The sequence below is a fragment of the Microtus oregoni genome, unplaced genomic scaffold, assembly GCF_018167655.1.
Source record: "Microtus oregoni isolate MIOR12 unplaced genomic scaffold, Mior012 000105F_ref0000443, whole genome shotgun sequence".
Lineage (NCBI taxonomy): Eukaryota > Metazoa > Chordata > Mammalia > Rodentia > Cricetidae > Microtus > Microtus oregoni.
Genome location: NW_024544720.1, coordinates 1377661 through 1397758, shown reverse-complemented (window position 1 = coordinate 1397758; position 20098 = coordinate 1377661). Strand labels below are relative to the sequence as shown.

The following is a 20098-nucleotide window of genomic DNA, read 5'->3' as shown; positions in this document are numbered from 1 at the left end:
TAACCCCACATTGGACAAAGGGCTGATCTCCAAAATATACAAAGAACTCAAGAAATTGTTCATCAAAAGAACAAATAATCCAATAAAAAATGGAGTAGAGACCTAAACAGAGAACTCTCAACAGAGGAATCTAAAACGACTAAAAGACACTTAAGGAAATGCTCAACATCCTAAGTCATCAGAGAAATGCAAATCAAAACAACTCTGAGATTCCATCTTACACCTGTCAGAATGGCCAAGATCAAAAACACTGACGACACTTATGCTGGAGAGGTTGTGGGGTAAAGGGAACACTTCTGCATTGCTGGTCAGAGTGCAAGCTGGTACAGCCTCTTTGGATATCAGTATGGCGATTTCTCAGAAAATTAGGAAACAACCTTCCTCAAGACGGAGTAATACAACTCTTGGGTATATACCCAAAGGATGCTCAATCGTACCACAAGGACATGTGCTCAACTATGTTCATAGCAGCATTGTTTGTCATAGTCAGAACCTGGAAACAACTTAAATGCCCCAAACCAAAGACTGCATAAGGAAAATGTGGTACATTTACACAATGGAGTACTACACAGCAGAAAAAAAAATGACATCTTGAAATTTGCAGGCAAATAGATGGAGCTAGAAAACATCATATTGAGTGAGGTAACCCAGACCCAGAAAGACAATTATCATATGTACTTACTCATAAGTGGTTTTTAAACGAAAAGCAGCCTACCAATCACAATCCCAGAGAACCTAGACAACAATGAGGACCCTAAGAGAGACATACATGGATCTAATCTACATGGGAAGTAGAAAAGGACAAGATCACCTGAGTAAATTGGGAGAATGGGGACCATGGAGAGGGTTGAAGGGGAGGGGAGAGAGAGGGAGGGGAGCAGAGAAAAATGTAGAGCTCAATAAAATCAATAAAAAAAAAGTTCTACTTATTTGCCTTTAGCAGACAGACTCACAAAGGCATTTATATTTGTGGGCCCTTAATTATGATGACTTTATCAATTTATAGCCCCGGAGTTCAGGGCTTGTTGCCTACTCTGAGATTTAGCACTGGATCCCGCCTTGCTTTCATGAGAGACCTTCCTCAAAGGAAAAAGCAAAATTTATCAGAAGATTCCTGGGCAACAAACAGTCAACTGTATATCCATTCTGTAAGGTCTATAGGATGCTCCACCTGTAAGCCAACTGGCTGCTAACACTGGTGGCCTGGGCTCCATGCCCACAGCTCACAAGGTGGAAGGAGAGAACTGACGTGCTCAAGTTGTCCCCTAACGTACACATGCCTGGTGCGTGCACACGCAGGCATACACAAAACGGTTTTTAATCAGTTATAGCAATCACTGTAATTAATATAAGTTAGGGGGCAAGCCTGCATCCTGATACTTATGAAATAAACATGCCTTCTTCAAAAACTCTTGGTGGTCTACTAGAGGCAGAATTCGCGGCTTCAATACACCATGTAATAAGCTGTCTGTGTAATAAGACTAAAACTTAACTAAATAGACCTTCACTCATCCACTTAACAAATTCCTACTATCGTCTAGTGACTGGCATATGCAAAGACGGAAAGGAAAAATATCTAACATTTACTGAATGCTTGTTACGGGTCAAAAGTGGAGTCACTTGCGTACATCTCAGTCATGAAACTCAACTGTCCCCATTGAAAAGATGAGGTGTCTGCTCCCACGGAGAGGAGCAGCACTAACTCCTGACGTTCAGGTTCCCGCGGTGAAAGGGGTCTAAAGCGTCAGCTGCCAATCAAAAAACCACGCGGAAGCCTCTCCCGGAAGTCCCTTCGGGGCGCGTGTCAGCGCAAAGGCGCGAGCTCGGAGCTCATACCTTTGCGGGATTCCGCGCGGGGCTGCGGGGAGGAGGCGTCCATCGGGCCAGGGGGAGGCGCCTGGCAGCCCCGCCGCTCTCGACATCTAGCGGTCGGCGGCGAAGAGGGCACGGCTCGGAGGCCGCCCGCCTGGCATCGCCCGCCGGAGCGCAGAGTTCGGGGTGGGCGTCACCGCAGCGACCAGCCGCAGTGCCGAAATCCCGCGAGAACGACCCCCTAGGCGCTCCCGGCAGATATCGCGAGAAGATGGGTTAGCCTCCAAGCCGGCTCCGGCGAGCTACCTTCTGGACTCGGTCGGCCCGGTCGATCTGCGGACGTCCAAATATCGCGAGATTTGGTACTCATCGCCGACTTTGAACTTTTATTTATCTATTTATTTTTGCTGAGGCTCCAGGCGCGTGGCGTTCCCCAACAGCGGGAAAGGACAGTGTGAACCTTGCAAAGATTGCTGTCCTTGTGCTGGCTTCGTCGTCTGGGAGCTTCAGGAGAGCGAGCTTTAAGAGGTCGTCTTATTGGGTTTACCTAGTTTATTGTAACAAAACCAGCAGGCCTTGCACAAACAAGGTAAACAAGGGGGGTTCGGTTAACTAACCCCGGAGTTTTAGCCTCGTGAAACGCCCTGATGAAGAAGCGCACACCACGCAGCCTGTTACCCTCTCTAGCATGAGCTAAATGGATGCTGCCCGTTGTCTGACACCTCCCCGCCAAGTTAATGAAGCCAGAGTATCTTTTTTGCACTCTGTTACAATGTTACAGTGTTACAATGTTCGTGTGCTACGCAGTATGTCGTTGATTTAGCTGGAATAAGCCTCTTGCCTATTGCGGTTGTAACCGGTTCCCACAAAACTTTTTGTTTTAAACAGCATTAATGTCTTTATGATTTCTGTAGGCCACAATTCCTATATGGGTCTCCTGAAGCTAAATCCAATGTCAGAAGCTGCATTCCTTCCCGAAGGTGGAAGAAATCATGACTCCTCGACTTGACCAGGATGGATTCAGAGCTCACCAGAATAATCTCATTTCCATGTCTGCATTCTTAACCGCATCAGTAAAGACCCTTATGAAACGTAAAAAAAAGTTTATGGTTCCTGAATTTATAGAGACAAATTTCTTTTTGAGGGAATCATTATCCTGCCTGCTATAGGATCTTTTTTGAATACACTATGCCTGTCCTACAAAGCGATCTCCATTCTTTGCAGTCACAATAAGAAATGTTTGTTCATACAAATATGAAATGTATCCACTTAAAATTTACATGCTGCATAGGTTAATATTTTGACTGGTAGTTTATTGTACCATATTATTTTTGATCCATTGATTCTAACTTAAGATCCCCATCTATTATAGGACATGTTTCAGATACAACCATTGAAAACATTATTAATTACAACCTTTGATTCTAGCATACATTCTGATGTATTCCTTATCTTAAACTCTCCTCACATACTCTTTGAAATCGAAATGATAAATAGAAATTTTAATCAAGCTTGGTTTTTTGTTTTTTTTTTGTTTTGTTTTGTTTTTTTTTGTTGTTGTTGTTTTTTGCTACAAGAAAAGTTTGGCTCTTCCCCACTCTCCAACCTGCTATCCATTGATATCATTAATTGTATATTGTCTTGATTTCCCAGAAGTCTGTTGATTTAAGATGTCAATCCTTACAGAGCTGACCTGTAACTACAGGTGACTTGATAAACTCAAAATAAGTTTGATTTAAATAAAATAAATCAACTTGTCGAAGGAATATTCTTATGACTAACAAGAAAGAAGACACCTTATCCTTGAGTGTCGATTATGTCACCGCATTGCTATGCTTGTCCTGTACAATGAAACGGAAACAGTTGTAACATGAAACTATCTTAAAGATCTACGTGCTTCATGAAGTTAAGCATCTGTAACATTCTTCCTGCCTTTACCAGTAGCTGTTGTTCTTGCCGGTTGTCTGCCAGTCTCTTGTGGGGATGCTGATATTGTGACCCTCCAAACACTATAATGCTAATTATTTCAAAGTGAAATTGATATATTTGAGAATTTCTGAAGTCAATTATAAGTATTGTTGCATTGACTATGTTGCATGCAAAACCACTAGCAATAGAGAACCTAGAATAATTAAGCCAAATTAGACTATAACAATAGGATTGTGGTGTAGCGCACCTGGAATATAGATCATATACTTGACATGCATGAGACCCAAGGTTCAACCCTCAGCACCCAATACAATCATCATAGCATAAGCATTTCAAAAGAATTTTACTTGAATATTAAAGAGACTTTTAGCATTATTAACCCCCCAATACTTTATTAAAATTGGTTAATATTTAAGCTCACAATGTAAAAAAATACATATTGTGAGGCAAATAGGTCTTTAAAATGATGGATTAATCCATCAAAAGGCTCATAGAAAACAATAAGTATGAAAACAAAAATAACACAAGAATGTTGTTAAGTTTTATTAATTATATGAGTTTGGGTTGTAGCCTTTCTTTCTCCCTTGATCTATTGTCGCAGCCAATGAAAAGAAAGTGAGATGGAAGATGTAAGTGAGAGCAAGAGAAAAGAAATGCAGTGGATGTGTCCTTGTGTGCCAATAAGTCTTAACGTTTAGCATTTAAAAACCAAGGGTGTGGGGCTGTAGTTCAGTTGATGTATGGCCATCATACATGAAGCCCTGTGTTCAACGCCCAGCACCACATGAACAGAGTGGTGACACACACCTGTAATCCCATCACTAGGGGTATAGAGGCATAAGGATCAGAAGTACAAAGTCATTTGCAGCCTCAGCAAGCTTGAGGCCAGCCTGGGTTATAGAGGCTCTGTCTCCAAACAAAGGTCTGTGTGTGTATAGGCAAGAGCTCCATCACTGAACTGTGTTCCCAGCCTTCCTGACTTGTTCTTATATAAGGTCTCTAAAACCGTGTACAGAAGAAATCTTTAGATTTGAAGAATTAAAGCCTGTGACTTTGATGTAGTATTCCATTTAATGGCAGATAATAAGCCTGAAAATTCTGCAACTAAACAAGAACTGGTATTGTTTACTGATGGCCCAGTCAGTAAAGTGAGTTCAGATGGCCAGCATCTGTATAAAAAGTCTAGGAATGGGTATGTGCACCCATAACCCTGGTGCTGGTTGTGGAGGGAAGAAGACAGGTGGATTCCTTAAGCTTTTATGCAGTCATTTGGTGAGCTCTGGTTTCAGCCAGAGACTCCAAAATGATTAGGTGGAGATCAAGGAAGACATGTATTACCAACCTCTGGCCTCTGTGCATATACATATGTTTACACATATGAACACAGGTACACACAATCACCCATAAGTACTGGATGAAATATTTCTGTCAAAATACTAAGATGTATAATTTACCTCTCAAAAATATATTACAGCACACAGGACATCTACGTAAGGAACTGAAAGCTGGCTTATTGAAGTGGTACTTAACCCACTGCTATCATGAAGGCATTAACCTGTCTCAGTTACATAACCATGAATTTTAACAGTCATTGGCAGAAGATAAAGCTTTCATCCTCACAGAGTCTTATTAAAGCCCATGTTGGAAGTAAAACTCTCCATTTAAAATAAGAAGATTTGAAATACAATGTTCTTCACGAAATGGCAAACTTAAAGAAACACCTAAACGATGGAAAAAGGATGTGCTTGAGGATCCTTTTCAAGGATTTTCTATGCTGTTGATTTTTATGATATTTTCCTGTATCTGCAGCATACAGATTTAGAATTTTCATTTGCACACAATCTGGAAATCCCCAAAATAATAAGAGTGAAGTACCAGATTATTGCATTCAGTTAGTTGGAAAGAAACAAGTGCATCCTTTCAAGTGAGAACCATGTTAAAGATTCACAGATCTCAGAGAAAAAGCCCTATCCTGAAATTTACAATCCCAAAACTGAAACAAATATACAAAAACAAGCCATCATGAACAAGATCCACCATAAAATGTTTGCAATAAAAATAGTACCCTGGTAATTTTCATTATTAGAATAATAGGTATTTTTTAACTGTCACTCAAATATTTATTGATGTTTTTATATACTGGACAGAAAGCAAGAGAGTAAATAAAAGGCACCGTCAAGAAGTACTAGATAAGCAGGCACACAGTTTAATCTCAGCACTCAAGAAAGCAGAGTCAGGTAGATCTCTGAGTTTGGAGCCAGCCTGGTCTGTATAGGGAATTCCAAGCCAGCCAGAGCTACACAGTGAAACCCTGTCTCAAAAAAGTCTAGATAGATTATTTTTAAATTCTAGAAATGTAAATTTTAGTTATTGAAATCTAAAACTCAGTGGTAAAATAAAGAGCATATGAAACACATCTTAACAAAAAATTATGAACTGAAAGCTCTGCGGGAATGTCCCCAAATACAGTGTAAAAGACCAAGAAGCCGTGAAACAGAAAAGAAAGAAAAAAGCAAATTCAGATGAAAGGTGAAAATCTAATTGAAGACCTAGAAGTAAAGACTAGAGAGCCTGAGAGAGACAATGCTCAAAGAAATCTCTGATGTCTTTAGACGAGGGAAGTATGCAGAGTGGTGTGTATAAATAAAATGCATTACTAGACATAGAAGTGAAACTACAGAAGAAAGTAGCAAAGAATCTGGAGATCTTGAGGGTCTGTAAAAAAGGTCAGATTACCCCTCAATGGAATGACACCAAGACGAGCAGACATCTCCATAGTAACACTGAAGTCTGAGACAATAGAAGAGCGACTTCAAAGTGCCAACGGGAGATAGCTGCCAACCTAGATTTTAATTAAGGCAAATAATATTTTCAGACAAGACCAGTGGGCTTTCACTACAGAATCTGTTAAAGGATTTTGAACTTAAAATTTTAAATTGTAAGAAGGAATGATTAGCCTAAAAAAATTGGTAGGCAATTACTGGCCTTGTAAAGCAACAACCAAAACAATAGAAACAATTTGAATATATGAAAATAAAAGAAAATAAGAATGTTGTATAATAGCATACAACATGACTACAATGCTGCAGCTTAGATGTTGCATAACTTCCAAAGTTTCACGCGAGAAATCCTTACTTGCCAGCCTGGCACTCCTGGGAGGTAACGAAAACTTTTAAGAAGTAGAGGCTAGTGGGAGGGCTCAGGTCACTGGAAACATACCCTTAGAGGAGACACTGAGATCCCAGGCTCTCCTCTTTTTCTCTTTGATTGGTGGACACCACGAGGTAAGTAGCTTGTTGTACCATGTACCCTTGCCATAATATGTCAGGCCCAGAAACACTGGGGCCAAGGCACCATCAGCTGAAACCCCCAAAACGGAAGCAAGCAGTTTAAGTTACAGTAACAGACTGCTGCAGACAGTGAAGGCATGTGAAGAGTTAAAAGATGCCTTTGCTGGAAAGGAAAGCAGGCATTGATGAACTTCTGATGGAGACTTCACATTAAATGTTAGTATAGTTAAATATTAAAGGGGCATACAAGTTTTCAATAGGAAAAGATAAAACTCAGTCACCCCAATGTAAGGCAGGTATTATAACATAAATATGAAATTTCTCACCCAGGGGAGCCACTGAATTCTTGACTCACAGCTGGCAGCCCTGGTTTGGATGGTTCTAGAAACGTTAGGGGATGGAATCTTGTTTCAGGAGGTAGGTCACTGAGATCTTCTCTCCCTTCCTTACTCTGCTTCTATCCTCCATAAAATTAAACAAGTCCTGCAGAAGATAAAAGGCTTCTACTGCTGTGTTCAGCTTCACTGTGACCCTGAAATTCATACAACCTAGTACTGGAGGATACGTGTTGTTGCGTTGTTTACTCTTCTACTCCTGGGGGCCTGCCACCCAGCTCCCAAATAAATCAAATGGAAACTTATTACTTATTGAATGCCCAACCTTAGCGTGGATTGTTTCTAGTCAACTTTTCTTAAATTAGCCCATCTACTTTTTGCCTCTGGGCTTTTATCTTTGTCTATTTCTCTATACCTTTCCATGGCTTATTGTGTAGCTGGGTGACTGACCCCTGGTGTCCTCTCTCCTTCTCTTGTTCCTTGATCTTCTCTTCCCAGATTTCTCTTCCAATTTATTCCCTCTGCTTGCAAGCCCCACCTGTCCTTTCTCTGCCCAGCTATTAGCTATTCAGCTCTTTATTAGACCAGTAAGGTGTTTTAGACAGGCAAAGTAACACAGCTTAACAGAGTTAAACACAAGCAATGTAAAAGAATGCAACATCTTTGCATCATTAAAACAAATGTTCCACAGCATAAATAAGTTTAACACATCTTAAAATAATATTCCACAACAATATGTAGTCCGAACCAGCCATTTTTTGTAACCAGGCTAGGTCCCCAGTGGTGGGACCAGGACATCAACCCAGTCACGAAATCTTCAACCCACACCTGTCTAGTCTGCAAGATGTGCTGGAGCAATGACAGACAGCTCAGAGCTTGTGGGAGTGGCCAACCAATGACTGGTCTAACTTGAGGCCCAAGCTTCAAGAGGAGGCCCATGCCTGACAATGCCTAGATATACAGGAACTGGGAACTGGATGGCTCAGAGATTCCTAGGGTAGAACTAAACTGACAAAAAAAAAAAAAAAAAAGTCAATGAAATGGTTCTTAATGATATTTTGCTATACTCATAGATTGGTACTTCGCCCAGTCATCATCAGAGAGGCTTCCTCTGGCAAAAGATGGTAACAGATGCAGAGACCTACAACTGGAGACCATGCATTTGTTTTCCAGCTGCCCAGACCGGAAAATCACACAGAAACTATATTGATTACAACACTGTTTGCTCTATTAGCTCAGGTTTTCTTATTAACTAACTCTTACATCTTAACCCATTTCTATTAATTTGTATCACCATATTCGGGCTGCCCATGCATGCTTCAGCACTGCCAGGGCATAACTTTCATTTCATTTCATTATATGGTCTCCATTTAAAATCAGGAGTGTGATGTCTGTTGCTCCCTCTAGTCAACATTGTACTAATCATTCTAGTAAACCAATGTTGGATATAAGTCATAGATACCAGGAACAAATTATAAAAACAATAGTTAACAAGATGATCATTTATGTATAAAATGAAAAATTATTGATAAACTTTTAGAATAAGAGGATTATTGGTGAGCACAAGTGAACTATATTCAAATTTAATAATATAATTTAAAATAGATTATTTTACACTTAATAACAAAAATTACAATAGTTAATAGTTTAAAATAAATGGAAAATATTTTTAAGCTAATAATAAAATGTGAAAATCTTCAATAAAGAAATACCTATCTCTGGACAAGTTGGCGCATGGTGAATCTCTGATTTCAAGGTCAGTTTAGTCTACAAAGTGATTTCCAGGACAGCCAAGGCTATTACATAGAGAAAACTTGTCTTGATAAAAAAAAAAAAGACATACACACACACACAGAGAAAGAGAGAGAAAGAGAGAGAAAGAGAGAGAGAGAGAGAGAGAGAGAGTTTGTGTTATTACGGTAAGAAAACTCAGTACGATGAAGATGCTCCTCCCAACCCAATAAATTTATAGAGCAATTCTTTGCCAGATTACCAACAAGGGTTTCCCTCAGACCTGAACAGTGAGATTGTAAGGATTCATATGAAAGAGTAAATGAAGAATGGTGAGGTCAACATTGACATGGTATCAAAGGAATAGTTAAAAAATAGCACTGGTACTAACACTGTAAAGTTAAGCATCAAACCCCCCCCCCCCTTTTTTTTTAATGATTTAAGTTTAGCAAGAAAGAAGACAAAGTTTTCAGGTATACAGATGTTCTAGTCAGCTCAGTAAACCATCAAATACCAAATGAACAGCAAAGAACTATAACAGGGAAGGAAGCATTGAAGAACAGAGTACGCATGGAAGGGACAGTTAGCAAAGCAGTGGCCTTGCTTAATCACGCCTGTTTTAGATCTTTAATTGGACAGGACTGTGTTTTATTGTTTGTGTCAAAATTTGCATGTTGTTGAAGCCTGAGTGTTTATATTCAAAGCACTCCTTCTGGCATACTTTCATCTTATTTAATGTAAGATTTTAATTAATAAGAAAATAAGAATATATAAATTGGATACATATATAAAAGTACAATATCATATATAATTAACTTATGAGAATCGTTGACGGAAGTTTCCTGTCTCAGAGCCACTCATTCCCAAATACCTGGCAGCTAATTTCCAAATTACCACAAAGAGGCTTAAATTAATTATAAATGCTGGACCAATAGCTCAGGCTTATTATTAACTAACTCTTACATTTTAAGTTAACCCATATTTCTTATTTATGTTCTGCCACATGGCAGTACCTTTCCTCACTACAGCATGCCCATCTTGCTCTCTCTGTGTCTGGCTGGCAACCTCTGACTCCACCCTTTTACTTCCCATCATCCTTAGTTAAGCTGCCCCACCTATTATACTTCCTGCCTGGCTACTGACCAATTAGCATTTTATTAAACTAGTTCGAGTGACAAATCTTTACAGTACACAAGAGGATTATTCCTCAGCAGAGAATGATCAGAATAAATAGTATATCCATAGAAAAACATGCTGCCCAACTTTGTTGGTAGATTATGATGGAAATGTAAATCAATAGATTAATTTTTGTTTGTTTGTTTTCGTTTTGAGAATGGGTTTCTCTGTAGCTTTGGAGTCTGTTCTGGAACTAGATCTACGGGTAGACCAGGCTGGCCTTGAAATCAAAGCAATCCACCTGCCCCACCTGCCGTTGCCTCCTGAGTGCTGGGATTAAAGGCATGTGTCACCACCACCCAGCCTAGATTAATGTTTTGTTTTGTTTTGTGTTTTGGCACAATAAATGCAGGCTGGTAAAATAGCTTAGATAGTAGAAGTACTTGACTTGCAAGCATGAGTTGAAACTGTAGAACCTATATTTTAAAGAATGCCAGTTGAGATCAGGCATCTTCCAGGTGGAAATTTAAGAAAGAACAAGGAGGGGTATGTGAGAGGGATTGGAGGGATCCAGGTATGATGGTGTCCAGTTCTAATCCAGCACTGGAGATGCAGAAACAAGTAGATCCCTGCCAGCCACCTAGTTTACTTTGTGAATTCCAGGACAGCGAGAGACCCTGTTTCAAATTTTCACAAAGTGGATGCCCTCTAACAGGTGACACCTAAGGTATCCTCTGATGTCTACATGCTCATGTAGACATGGGCACGCACACACATGCATACGCCCAAAATATGTAAGTAATTAAATCAATGTAGGCTTAACTATACTGATATTTTTAAGTGCCCAAACTAGTTTTTGAAAGCTAACGTGAAACTGAATAAAATTTCAAGTAAAAGATTAATAAATAATACTCTTGTTTGTACTTTCTTCCCCCACATATCAAAAGCGCTGTAGCACAGAAAGTTAGCTAATACAAGTTCCATGGAAAGGCCTCCCTCAACTAGAAGAAGAAACTAGTGAAAATGTGGTGTTTGGTCTGTATTGAACATATACAGACTGTTTCCTTGTTAGATTTTAAAAATTTTATTACTATTGTGTGTGTATGAAATGTGTGACCACATTGCTACAGCACACATCTGGACGTCAGAGGACAACTTTTTGGAGTTGGTTCTCTCCACCTTTCTGTGCTTTCTGAAGACTGAATTCAGATTGCTAAGCTTGTATTGCAAGGGTTTTTATCCACTGATCCATCCATCCAGCCCCTAAACACACATTTTTAGGGAATTAAGCTCCAAAAATCCACTGCATATTTACAATAGAATTTTTTTCTAAGAAGTTCAATTAAAGTAGATTATATCTGAATAGAATCAAGATATGAGAGAAATAGGTAAATTGTATTTTAACAGCTTTCAGTAAGCATGATAAAAAAAAAACCCAACTATCTGGATCATATTTTAGAATTGTGGGTTAAAAAAAAATGCTTTCTGGCCTTAAAATGGACTTTCCCAACACCTTTCATATTATATGAGCCATGGTCCCACCTATGCCCAATGACCCATGTGATTTCTATTAAAGATAGTTTTTCTCTGACTTGTTTTAGGGCACATCATCTGATCTTTGAAGATTGTCTTTGGAGTTTGCATCACTTAAATCCTTCAAGCAAAGAAAACCGAAGAGAGAGTAGGCTACATAGTTCTAAGTTCTCAACTGCAAAGTTAAAATGTACTGATGTGCTTTGAAAAAGATTGTTGCTCAAGTTTTACTTTTCAAAAATGTTCCCCAGTGAACAAGATTGTAGGTGTCATAAAACAAGGGCAAAAGAAGTGCTATGTTTATAAGATGTACAGACTTCGATGGCTTGTTCCAAATGCAAACACAGAGATTAATTTGATCACATTATCCTAAACGCATTATATGGTTGAATAATACGTAGGCTTTAACTGTATTTGGTTGGAAGTGAGTTAAGTTAAGGAATTAATTAAGATGGAAGAAATATAAAAAAAATATATAAAAGGCAAGTGAATTTGTTTTTAAACTGGACCCCGTTTTTTTTTTTCAATATAAAGCAACTCTTTCAGGGGAACTGTTCATGCTCTCCAGCCGATGCTGAGATTATTTGACAGAATGGTTGAAGTATCCCATACTACTTATGCACAGTGGAAATGCAAAACCCAAAGAATTCATATTTTCAGGACTGTTAACACCTTCTCAAATTTCGATAATTCATTCAATTTCTGTAGAAAAACATGGCCTTTGTTTTTCTTTCTTCTAATTATTTATATTGCTCGCTTTGACAAATAAGTTCTCAGTATCTGAAGACCTGCAAGAATGTTGCCACCCAAAGCACATTTCCCTGCTTTTTGTGCTCACCGGCATAGGAAAATGTCTGCTTTCTTCCAGTTATCAATCTTTTCAGTGCTGTTCCTTAAGAAAACTGCTCCAGTCACTAAGGCTGTAGCACCCTGTAACTTTGCATGTCTACTGAACATAGTTCTAAAATGCTAGATGATAGTTTAGCATGGCGGTGAAAGGGTTCACCCACTCAACCGTCACTAGATAGAGCAAAGTCTCTCTCTCCTGATCAAGCACCTAGGACCAGGACATAACTATCACACAGATAACTTAAGCCAAGTCTTCTACTTCGGTTTGATCATTTAGTGTCCATTAATATGTGTGGATATTCTACAGGGAAATAAAAAGAAAATCACTTCAGTTCTAAGTCTTTTAGTGATCTTTGTAGTGGTTGGAGTACAGTACACCTACAATATTCCTAGAAAAACATGTGATCTCACTGAGCTGGTTACCGTATGATGGAGGGAGAAAGTCTGTGGCCGAGTGCAGTGCAGTAATTGCACAGTGGCATGCACAGGAATGGCTGCATTTTTCAGGCAGGACTAGTGTATTGTTCAGACTCCAGGTGTGGATGTATAAACCAGTTATAATTTGCATGTCTCCTTTTCTGTGTATTTCATATAATCTACAGCTCATTTAATGTAAATAATATTATAGTCTACTAAATGTCAATTTCTAATTTTTTGCTATAAAAATTCTCTAACAAAAATGAGAAATTTACAAAAGAATTAATAATATTAAAAATTGTCTGAAAAGTTCACAATTCCCTGAATATTTATTTAGACATTCATTCAATAAATGTTTATTTAGAAAACCTACCATATGCTGGGAATTCTGCTAAGCACCGGAGATAAAACCATTAACAGAAATATCATGATTCTGCCTTCATAAAACTGAAAGTCTGTACCATGTTCAATACATTAGCTGTAACAGACTCTTAGAGTTGAACAACGCAGGTTACATTTTGTGAATAATTTTCATATACAGACCACTAGTGCAAAGAAATGCAATACAGAAAAGAAAAAAATACAGGATTACAACAGAGGTAGAGAATAGAAAACAAATCTAAAGAAATTAATCAAAATGAGTTGGTTCTTCAAAAAGTTCAACAAAGTTGACAAAGTTTGTTATAATGAACACATAAAAGGAGAGAAGATGGAAATGAAATCAGAATTAAAAGGAACTGAGTCCTGATTTTACAGAAATGAAACATCTTTGGTCGTCAGTGGCACACTGTAGAAGCCAAGCATTCAAAGAAATTTTGGTGTGCGCTGAAGGAAGAGTTGAGGAAAGTGTGGTGCTTATAATTGAGTATCTTTTGGCAATTTGAACTAACAGTTGTCTACCGGTCAATATTAACAGATCTTAAAAACATGGTGCCAAATAAATAAGTCTTGTGTCTACTAAAATACAGAACAATCCAACATTTTGAAAAAAGCAAAATGCAGTCAGGCATTGCTTAACAGGCGACATGTTCCGAGGAAAGCATGATGTGAGCGTCATGGGCTACATTTACATGAACAAAGAAAGCACGGCATTGCCCCAACGTCATATGTGCAATCTGCTTGCCACAGCATCATGCAGCACATGGCCATGCATTTATGATCAATATCCAAGTTTTTTAGAGCAGATACATGTGGAAAGAGAAAGGAGAGTGTTAATGGGGAATGAGATGAAAAAGGAATAAATACCGGAAATATTTGATTCTAGAACCCTAGTGACTGTATAGTATGAACCCAGAAATATTATTAACCCCATTTTCTACCCCATGATCAATTGGAAATAGTGATAAGATGTGATCTCTGTGCCTATGAATGTCAGTGTGATAGAGGAAGATGACACAAGATATACTTATTCACACAGTAGAAATACGCGGAGTGCTAGAAAATAAACAAATACAATCTGACAAGTGCCATCAGGAATCCTGGAAGAAAACTGGCGTTCTGGAAGAGATGGCGTTTTTACATGGCAATGGAAAATAGTTGTATTTGATATATAGAGTAAGTTCAAATGTTATTCATTAAAGAATAAACAGAAAAATCAGAATGTCCATAGGAACTGTAAGAGGGAAAAAAAACATAATTAAGTCTTGTTGAAGTATCTGTGGCCTTAGGGGATCTCAAGGGTGAGGCTGAGAGTCCACTGACCCCACTGTGGATTTTCCATCAAGTTAGTGACATCCCAAGGACGGAAGCCACGTGATGCTCCCAGTGTGCCTACTGAGCTGAGCTGCCAAGGCCCTTTGATTATTGGTAATGACTTTCAGGATCAAACAGAGCTTCTCAATGTCTCCTTGAACTTTCGTTTGACTGGCTAATGAAGGACTTAGAAGATTGAAGCCGCCTCCGAGAAACAGTGCAAACAAGTCTTGAGAAATCCCTGGAGCCTAAAGGAAGCTCTGGGTGTTCTCGGTTTTAGTTTTGGCAGCCTCACTAAGTTTCTGTTCCTGTTTCCACACTAAGACCTTCTCGCTTTCCTATTAGGCTTTAGATTTGCAAGCTCACCACGCATTTGTACAGTGGGTATGAAGACCCGGCTTTGAACTAGGTCAACAACTAGCAGGCCAGCTGCTGTATCAAGTCAGTGCAGGAACACAGGGGGTTAAAGAGCTGAACCTGAGCCCTGGTTTTCCTGGACCAGGAAGAAGGCTGACCAGTCAGCCCAAGTCACAGCCACCTGGTGGCAGATGAGCGCTACCCCTCAAGATGGCAGGGGGCGATTTGAAGAAGCTGGGCTGCCTTGACCTGTAGACTTGATCTCATTGTTATTTTAACTCAGCCCGAAAATTTGAAAATTTGACAAGTGACAGAATGCTGAGTTCATCTCAGTTATCCCTGGGTCCTCGGGTAGAGACATAAATATGAGTGCTCTCTATGGCAAACAGCTCTAAAATCCCAATCTCACCTGTTTAATTCCCTAGAAATTGACCTCTAATATTTAAATACACCCTTCCTATGGCCTTTTTTTTTTAAAAAAAAAAAGATTTTTCTGTAGTTTAGCTTTCTGCAGTTAAAGCTCTGAAACTCTTAACTGCCAATACTAGGCTCTCCTCACCCTAGTTAGAACCAGAGTCTAACCTGGTTAGGAACAGAGTCTGGCATGGCGATCCAAGTAGGTTCTAGGAAATTACAGTGCTCAGAAACTAAACCTAGTCCTTGACAATTTGTTTCACATGTGGCCATTCTCCTGACTGTGATTCTGTCAATAAACACTAAATGGCTCCTCTTAGTAGGGGCAGTTCTGAGTCAAGTGGCCAGAAATCAGTCGGTTTTAAGATAAATTAGAGAATGAATCTAATAATTCTTTTGCTAAATTTACCACATTTACCAAAGTATATTTTAAGAAAAACAATCATCTTCAATGTAGTAAATGCAAGTGTTCATGGGGAGACTAAGGAATATGTACTTTGTAGCAAGTAAGGACATGAGGGGTCAGCTAGTGTCTGACTTCGTTTTTAAAAAATGTATTGTGGGCCGGGTGGTGGTGGCGCATGCCTTTAATCCCAGCACTCGGGAGGCAGAGGCAGGAGGATCTCTGTGAGTTCGAGGCCAGCCTGGTCTACAAGAGCTAGTTCCAGGACAGGAACCAAAAGCTACGGAGAAACCCTGTCTCGAAAAATCAAAAAAAAAAAAATGTATTGTGTTATTTCTTATTTATGTGCCTCTGGGTATGTGTGTGCACACGTGTCTAGGTGTATGTGACTATGGGTGCCCAGTGAGGCCGGAAGATGGTATTGGATCCCTGGAAGCTAGAGTTACAGCTCCCTGATGTGGATGATGGGGACCAAACTCCCCTCTGAGCAGCACTCTTGTCTGCTGAGTCATTGATCCAGCTCCAATGCCCAATTGCTTAACACCCGCTCACAACCCTAAAGTCAATATTTTCCTGCTGTCATTCCCCAGCAGGTAAGTATCAAATTAGTATGTCTTTGGGTAGATTGTGTTAGAACATTGTTCTAAATCAAAAGAAACTGAGACACAAAGATAAAATCCACTATCTAAAACTTGATTTTTTTAAAGGAATATCATACTATATACTATATAAACTGTATTAAGGACACATGAACAAAGCTGAATGTAGTCTAGGGAGTAGATAACATTGCAAAACTATTTTTTTTGTTATGTTGATATTGTACTTACACAGCAGAGCACCCTGCTTATAGAAGCTGCCCCTGAAATTTAGGGTAGAGTTCCGGAAGTATGCAATTCATTTTAATGTAGCATCCCTAAGCACATAGAGGTACACACATGTGCACACATGCACACATGAAAAAACTAGTGATGTTTTAACATTCAAGGCTTATGAATTCAGGTGGCAGAGATGTGGTAATGTGAGCCTTGGGTTATGATTTATTTATTGTTTTGTCTTTCAAATTTTCAGCATGGTAAAATATTTACAATCAAAAGCTGGGGGAAAATAAAATCATTTCTTATAAGATAGTTCTAGAATTTCTAGGAAAGAGATTCTGTTTATGAAAGATACAGAGCTAAATTGAGATCTCCAACTAAGGTGAAGAACCAGCCATCAGGAGATTAGTGGGCAAAGAGCAGTGCCAGAAACCCTGGGTAAACTGGATGTGAGAAGGAAGCCAGCTATTCTGAACAGTGAATACAGAATAACAAAAACGAACCCATACTCTCTGTAAGCAAATTAGTCACTTCCAAATACAAGTCTGAGAAAGCAACTAATTATCCCTAAAATGTGGGCAACTGGCCTTTGATACCAGTTATCTAAATTTCTAATTTTCTTGAGTTCTCAGGATGAAGACAATGCTAATAATCTTAACCATAAACTTTTAAGTTCATGGAGGTCAGTACGTTTTTTAATTATCTTCAATGTTAAAGGTTTTCAACCTTGATATAAACCTTAGGAGAGGATTCAGGTGACGTTCAGAGCTAGCAACATCTAACAAGTTTCCAACGTGGAATGGTTTGAGTAACCACCATACTGTCTCAGTAATGCAGCAAAGAAGTAGATTAACTTACCTGAGTAGCTGAGGGTCTCACTGAACTCGTATCTGGGCATCTCTGTGACACTGTGGCTGGTATGCAGTGCTTCCCACTGCTGCGTTTTTATAGCCCAGGCAAGATAGACTTCCAGGCAAATGCTCTACCTTTCCGAGGATGAAGAAACACTGGGCTGAAGAATCAGTATGATGGCAAAGCTGCTCTCTCTATAGCTACAATTGTTGTTCCAACAGTTAACAGTGTGATCAAGAGGAAGCAGCTTATCTGGAGGCTTTCAGCAAAAGTCGATGACAACCACACGCCTTTATAATAAGGTTTATGCATCAGCTGTGTTGTCTGCGATGGCCTACATTAGCACAAAAGATTAAAAACCAAGTAATTGGTGTTAATTTCAGTTTCCTTCTTATTATTAACTTCACAATCAGCACTCAATTATATGGAGAAAGGGGGAAGGACAGTAGAAGAGAGAGGTGGAGGGGGAAAAAAGATGCTTACTTTGGTTCACAGCTCTGGTCCAAGGTCAAGGGGCTGCATCTTGGGAAGGCTTTCTTGCTGGTAGCATCTAGATGGTGCAGGGTAGCATGTGTTGATATTGTGTGTATGTGTGTGTGTGTGCTGCTACTAATCTCTTCCTCTTTCTATAAACCTACTAGCAGTGGGTCAAAGAGTTTCTATCCACCCTAATGGTTTCATCTAACACTATTCACCTGACCAAGTCTCCACCTCCAATAGTATAATCAGATTGTTTCTGCCCTCTTACTCACAGTGCAATTGAGTTTCAACATGAACTTTGACGTGGAATAAACGATACATGGCGACCCAATATATCTGCTGGCTTTCAAGTTAACTTCAACAGAAGCAGCTTCTCACCTCACACATCGAAGTCTCTTTTTCATTCAGCTGCACTCAGACATCACAGGCGGATGGCAGCTTTTCAGTTTTTTCCTTCTCCTCTTTTAAAATCTGAAACACGCATACATCCAGGCCATCAAATAAGAGCATCTTTTTCTAAAAATCTCTGTTAACAGTAGAAAATCATAGTCATCCATCTCTTCTGCTCTTTTGAGGGATAGAGACTGGCAGAAACAAGCACTTGGCATTAATGTGTGCACATTCTGGTCTTTCAAAAGGGAAGTTTCCAACTGTAGACTTGATGGGAGAAGGCACCTGAAGAAAACGTCTCCGCAGCAACTCATTCCTTCTACTACAAGTTGTTAAAATTAGGCGCTGGGGAGTCATAATGAGATTATTTATCAGCAGTGAGCGTGCCATTGAGTCATACAGGGAGCACCTAAAATGGACTTTCCAGAAGTTGAAAAGCTTGGTCACTGATGCAGGGAGAGGAGCTGTCCCTCAGTGGTCAACATACTTCCCAGAGGTTGATAAATGGGTAACTCAGGCAAGGAAAACAGAGCACACATCTGAGAGAGAATACTCTTGTTTCCAAGGAGAAAGTCACCATGTGTGCAGACCTCATGGTACAGGCACACAGAGGACAGAGTGCTTTTGGCTTCCAATAGCTCCTGTCTTTCTTTTCTCTCTTTCTTACGTTTTCACCACACATACCCCACACCAGTCCCTGGGTAGTTGTTTCATTTTCTTTCAAGTTTTCCCCCAGCCTTCTGTATACAGAACATACACTTATCACCATATTGGTTGGGATATTGGGAAACCTAAAACAACCATGATAAATAAACGTGCTCTGATGGGAAACATCAATTATCATGTAAAAGAGAATAGTTAATGTAAGCAGAAAAGAAGGTCCTAAGAAGGAGCCCAGCAGAAGTGCCAGAAATGAACAGCACTGAAGCAAAAATGAATGCATTTCACAGGCTCATGGAGAGCAGTTAATGAAGCAGCTAGACACTGTTATTCTCGCCCTCAGCTTCCTGACTTCACATAGAGAGAGGCCTTAAGGCACCTGGTTAGGTCCTTGACACATCTAGCTATGCCCAAGTCTCATGGTGAGGGCGGAGCATCTCAGTCAGGGTCTTTGGCACCCTCAAGTAGATCACAGCCACAACACAAGAATTTTGGATCTGGTCCTGTGGAATTTTATTAAGTCGGAAATATGAGGAATGGGATTGATTCTTCTTTGTCATGTCTACATGTTTGGTTTTCCCTGAAAGCTAATCCAGGGGCTGGAGAGATGGCTCAGTGGTGATTAGGACAGATGTGCTTGTCTTGCAGATGGCACAAGTTTAGTTCCCAGTACACTGCCAGGCAGTGCTCAGCTGCCTGAAACTCCAGTGCCAAGGGGTCTGACACCATCTTCTGGCCTCCTAAGGTGCCTTCATTCACATGCACATATCCACATACATACACATAATTAAAAATAAGAACTTTAAATGTACTGAAAACTAACCCAAATTGTCATGTCACAAAGAACCTTGAGCAAAATTTAGCTGTTAACTCTCATCAGCTCCTAATTCTAGGGTTTAATTTTGCAGTCACAGGCTTAATGCAGACCACTGGATCACAGAAGTTAGTGTGTGTGTGTGTGTGTGTGTGTGTGTGTGTGTGGTGTGTGGTGTGCGTACTTGCTGGGTATGACTTAGGAAGTTG

At 39.7% G+C, this 20098-nt stretch overlaps 1 protein-coding gene and 1 long non-coding RNA gene across 2 annotated transcripts in view; one reads left to right on the top strand and one right to left on the bottom strand.

Moving 5' to 3' along the window:
- Positions 1-1918, bottom strand: part of LOC121443395 (DNA excision repair protein ERCC-6-like 2) — an 83429-nt gene extending 81511 nt beyond the window's left edge. Inside the window, exon 1 of the mRNA XM_041645151.1 lies at positions 1837-1918. Coding sequence (XP_041501085.1) covers positions 1837-1879 — 43 coding nt within the window. The 5' untranslated portion in view covers positions 1880-1918. The remainder of the gene's footprint in view (positions 1-1836) is intronic.
- Positions 1919-2187: 269 nt separating this feature from the next.
- Positions 2188-3578, top strand: LOC121443396. Its single transcript, XR_005973659.1, has 2 exons — positions 2188-2401; positions 2727-3578. It is a non-coding gene; the product is annotated as an uncharacterized LOC121443396 (long non-coding RNA).
- The last annotated feature ends 16520 nt before the right edge of the window (positions 3579-20098 follow it).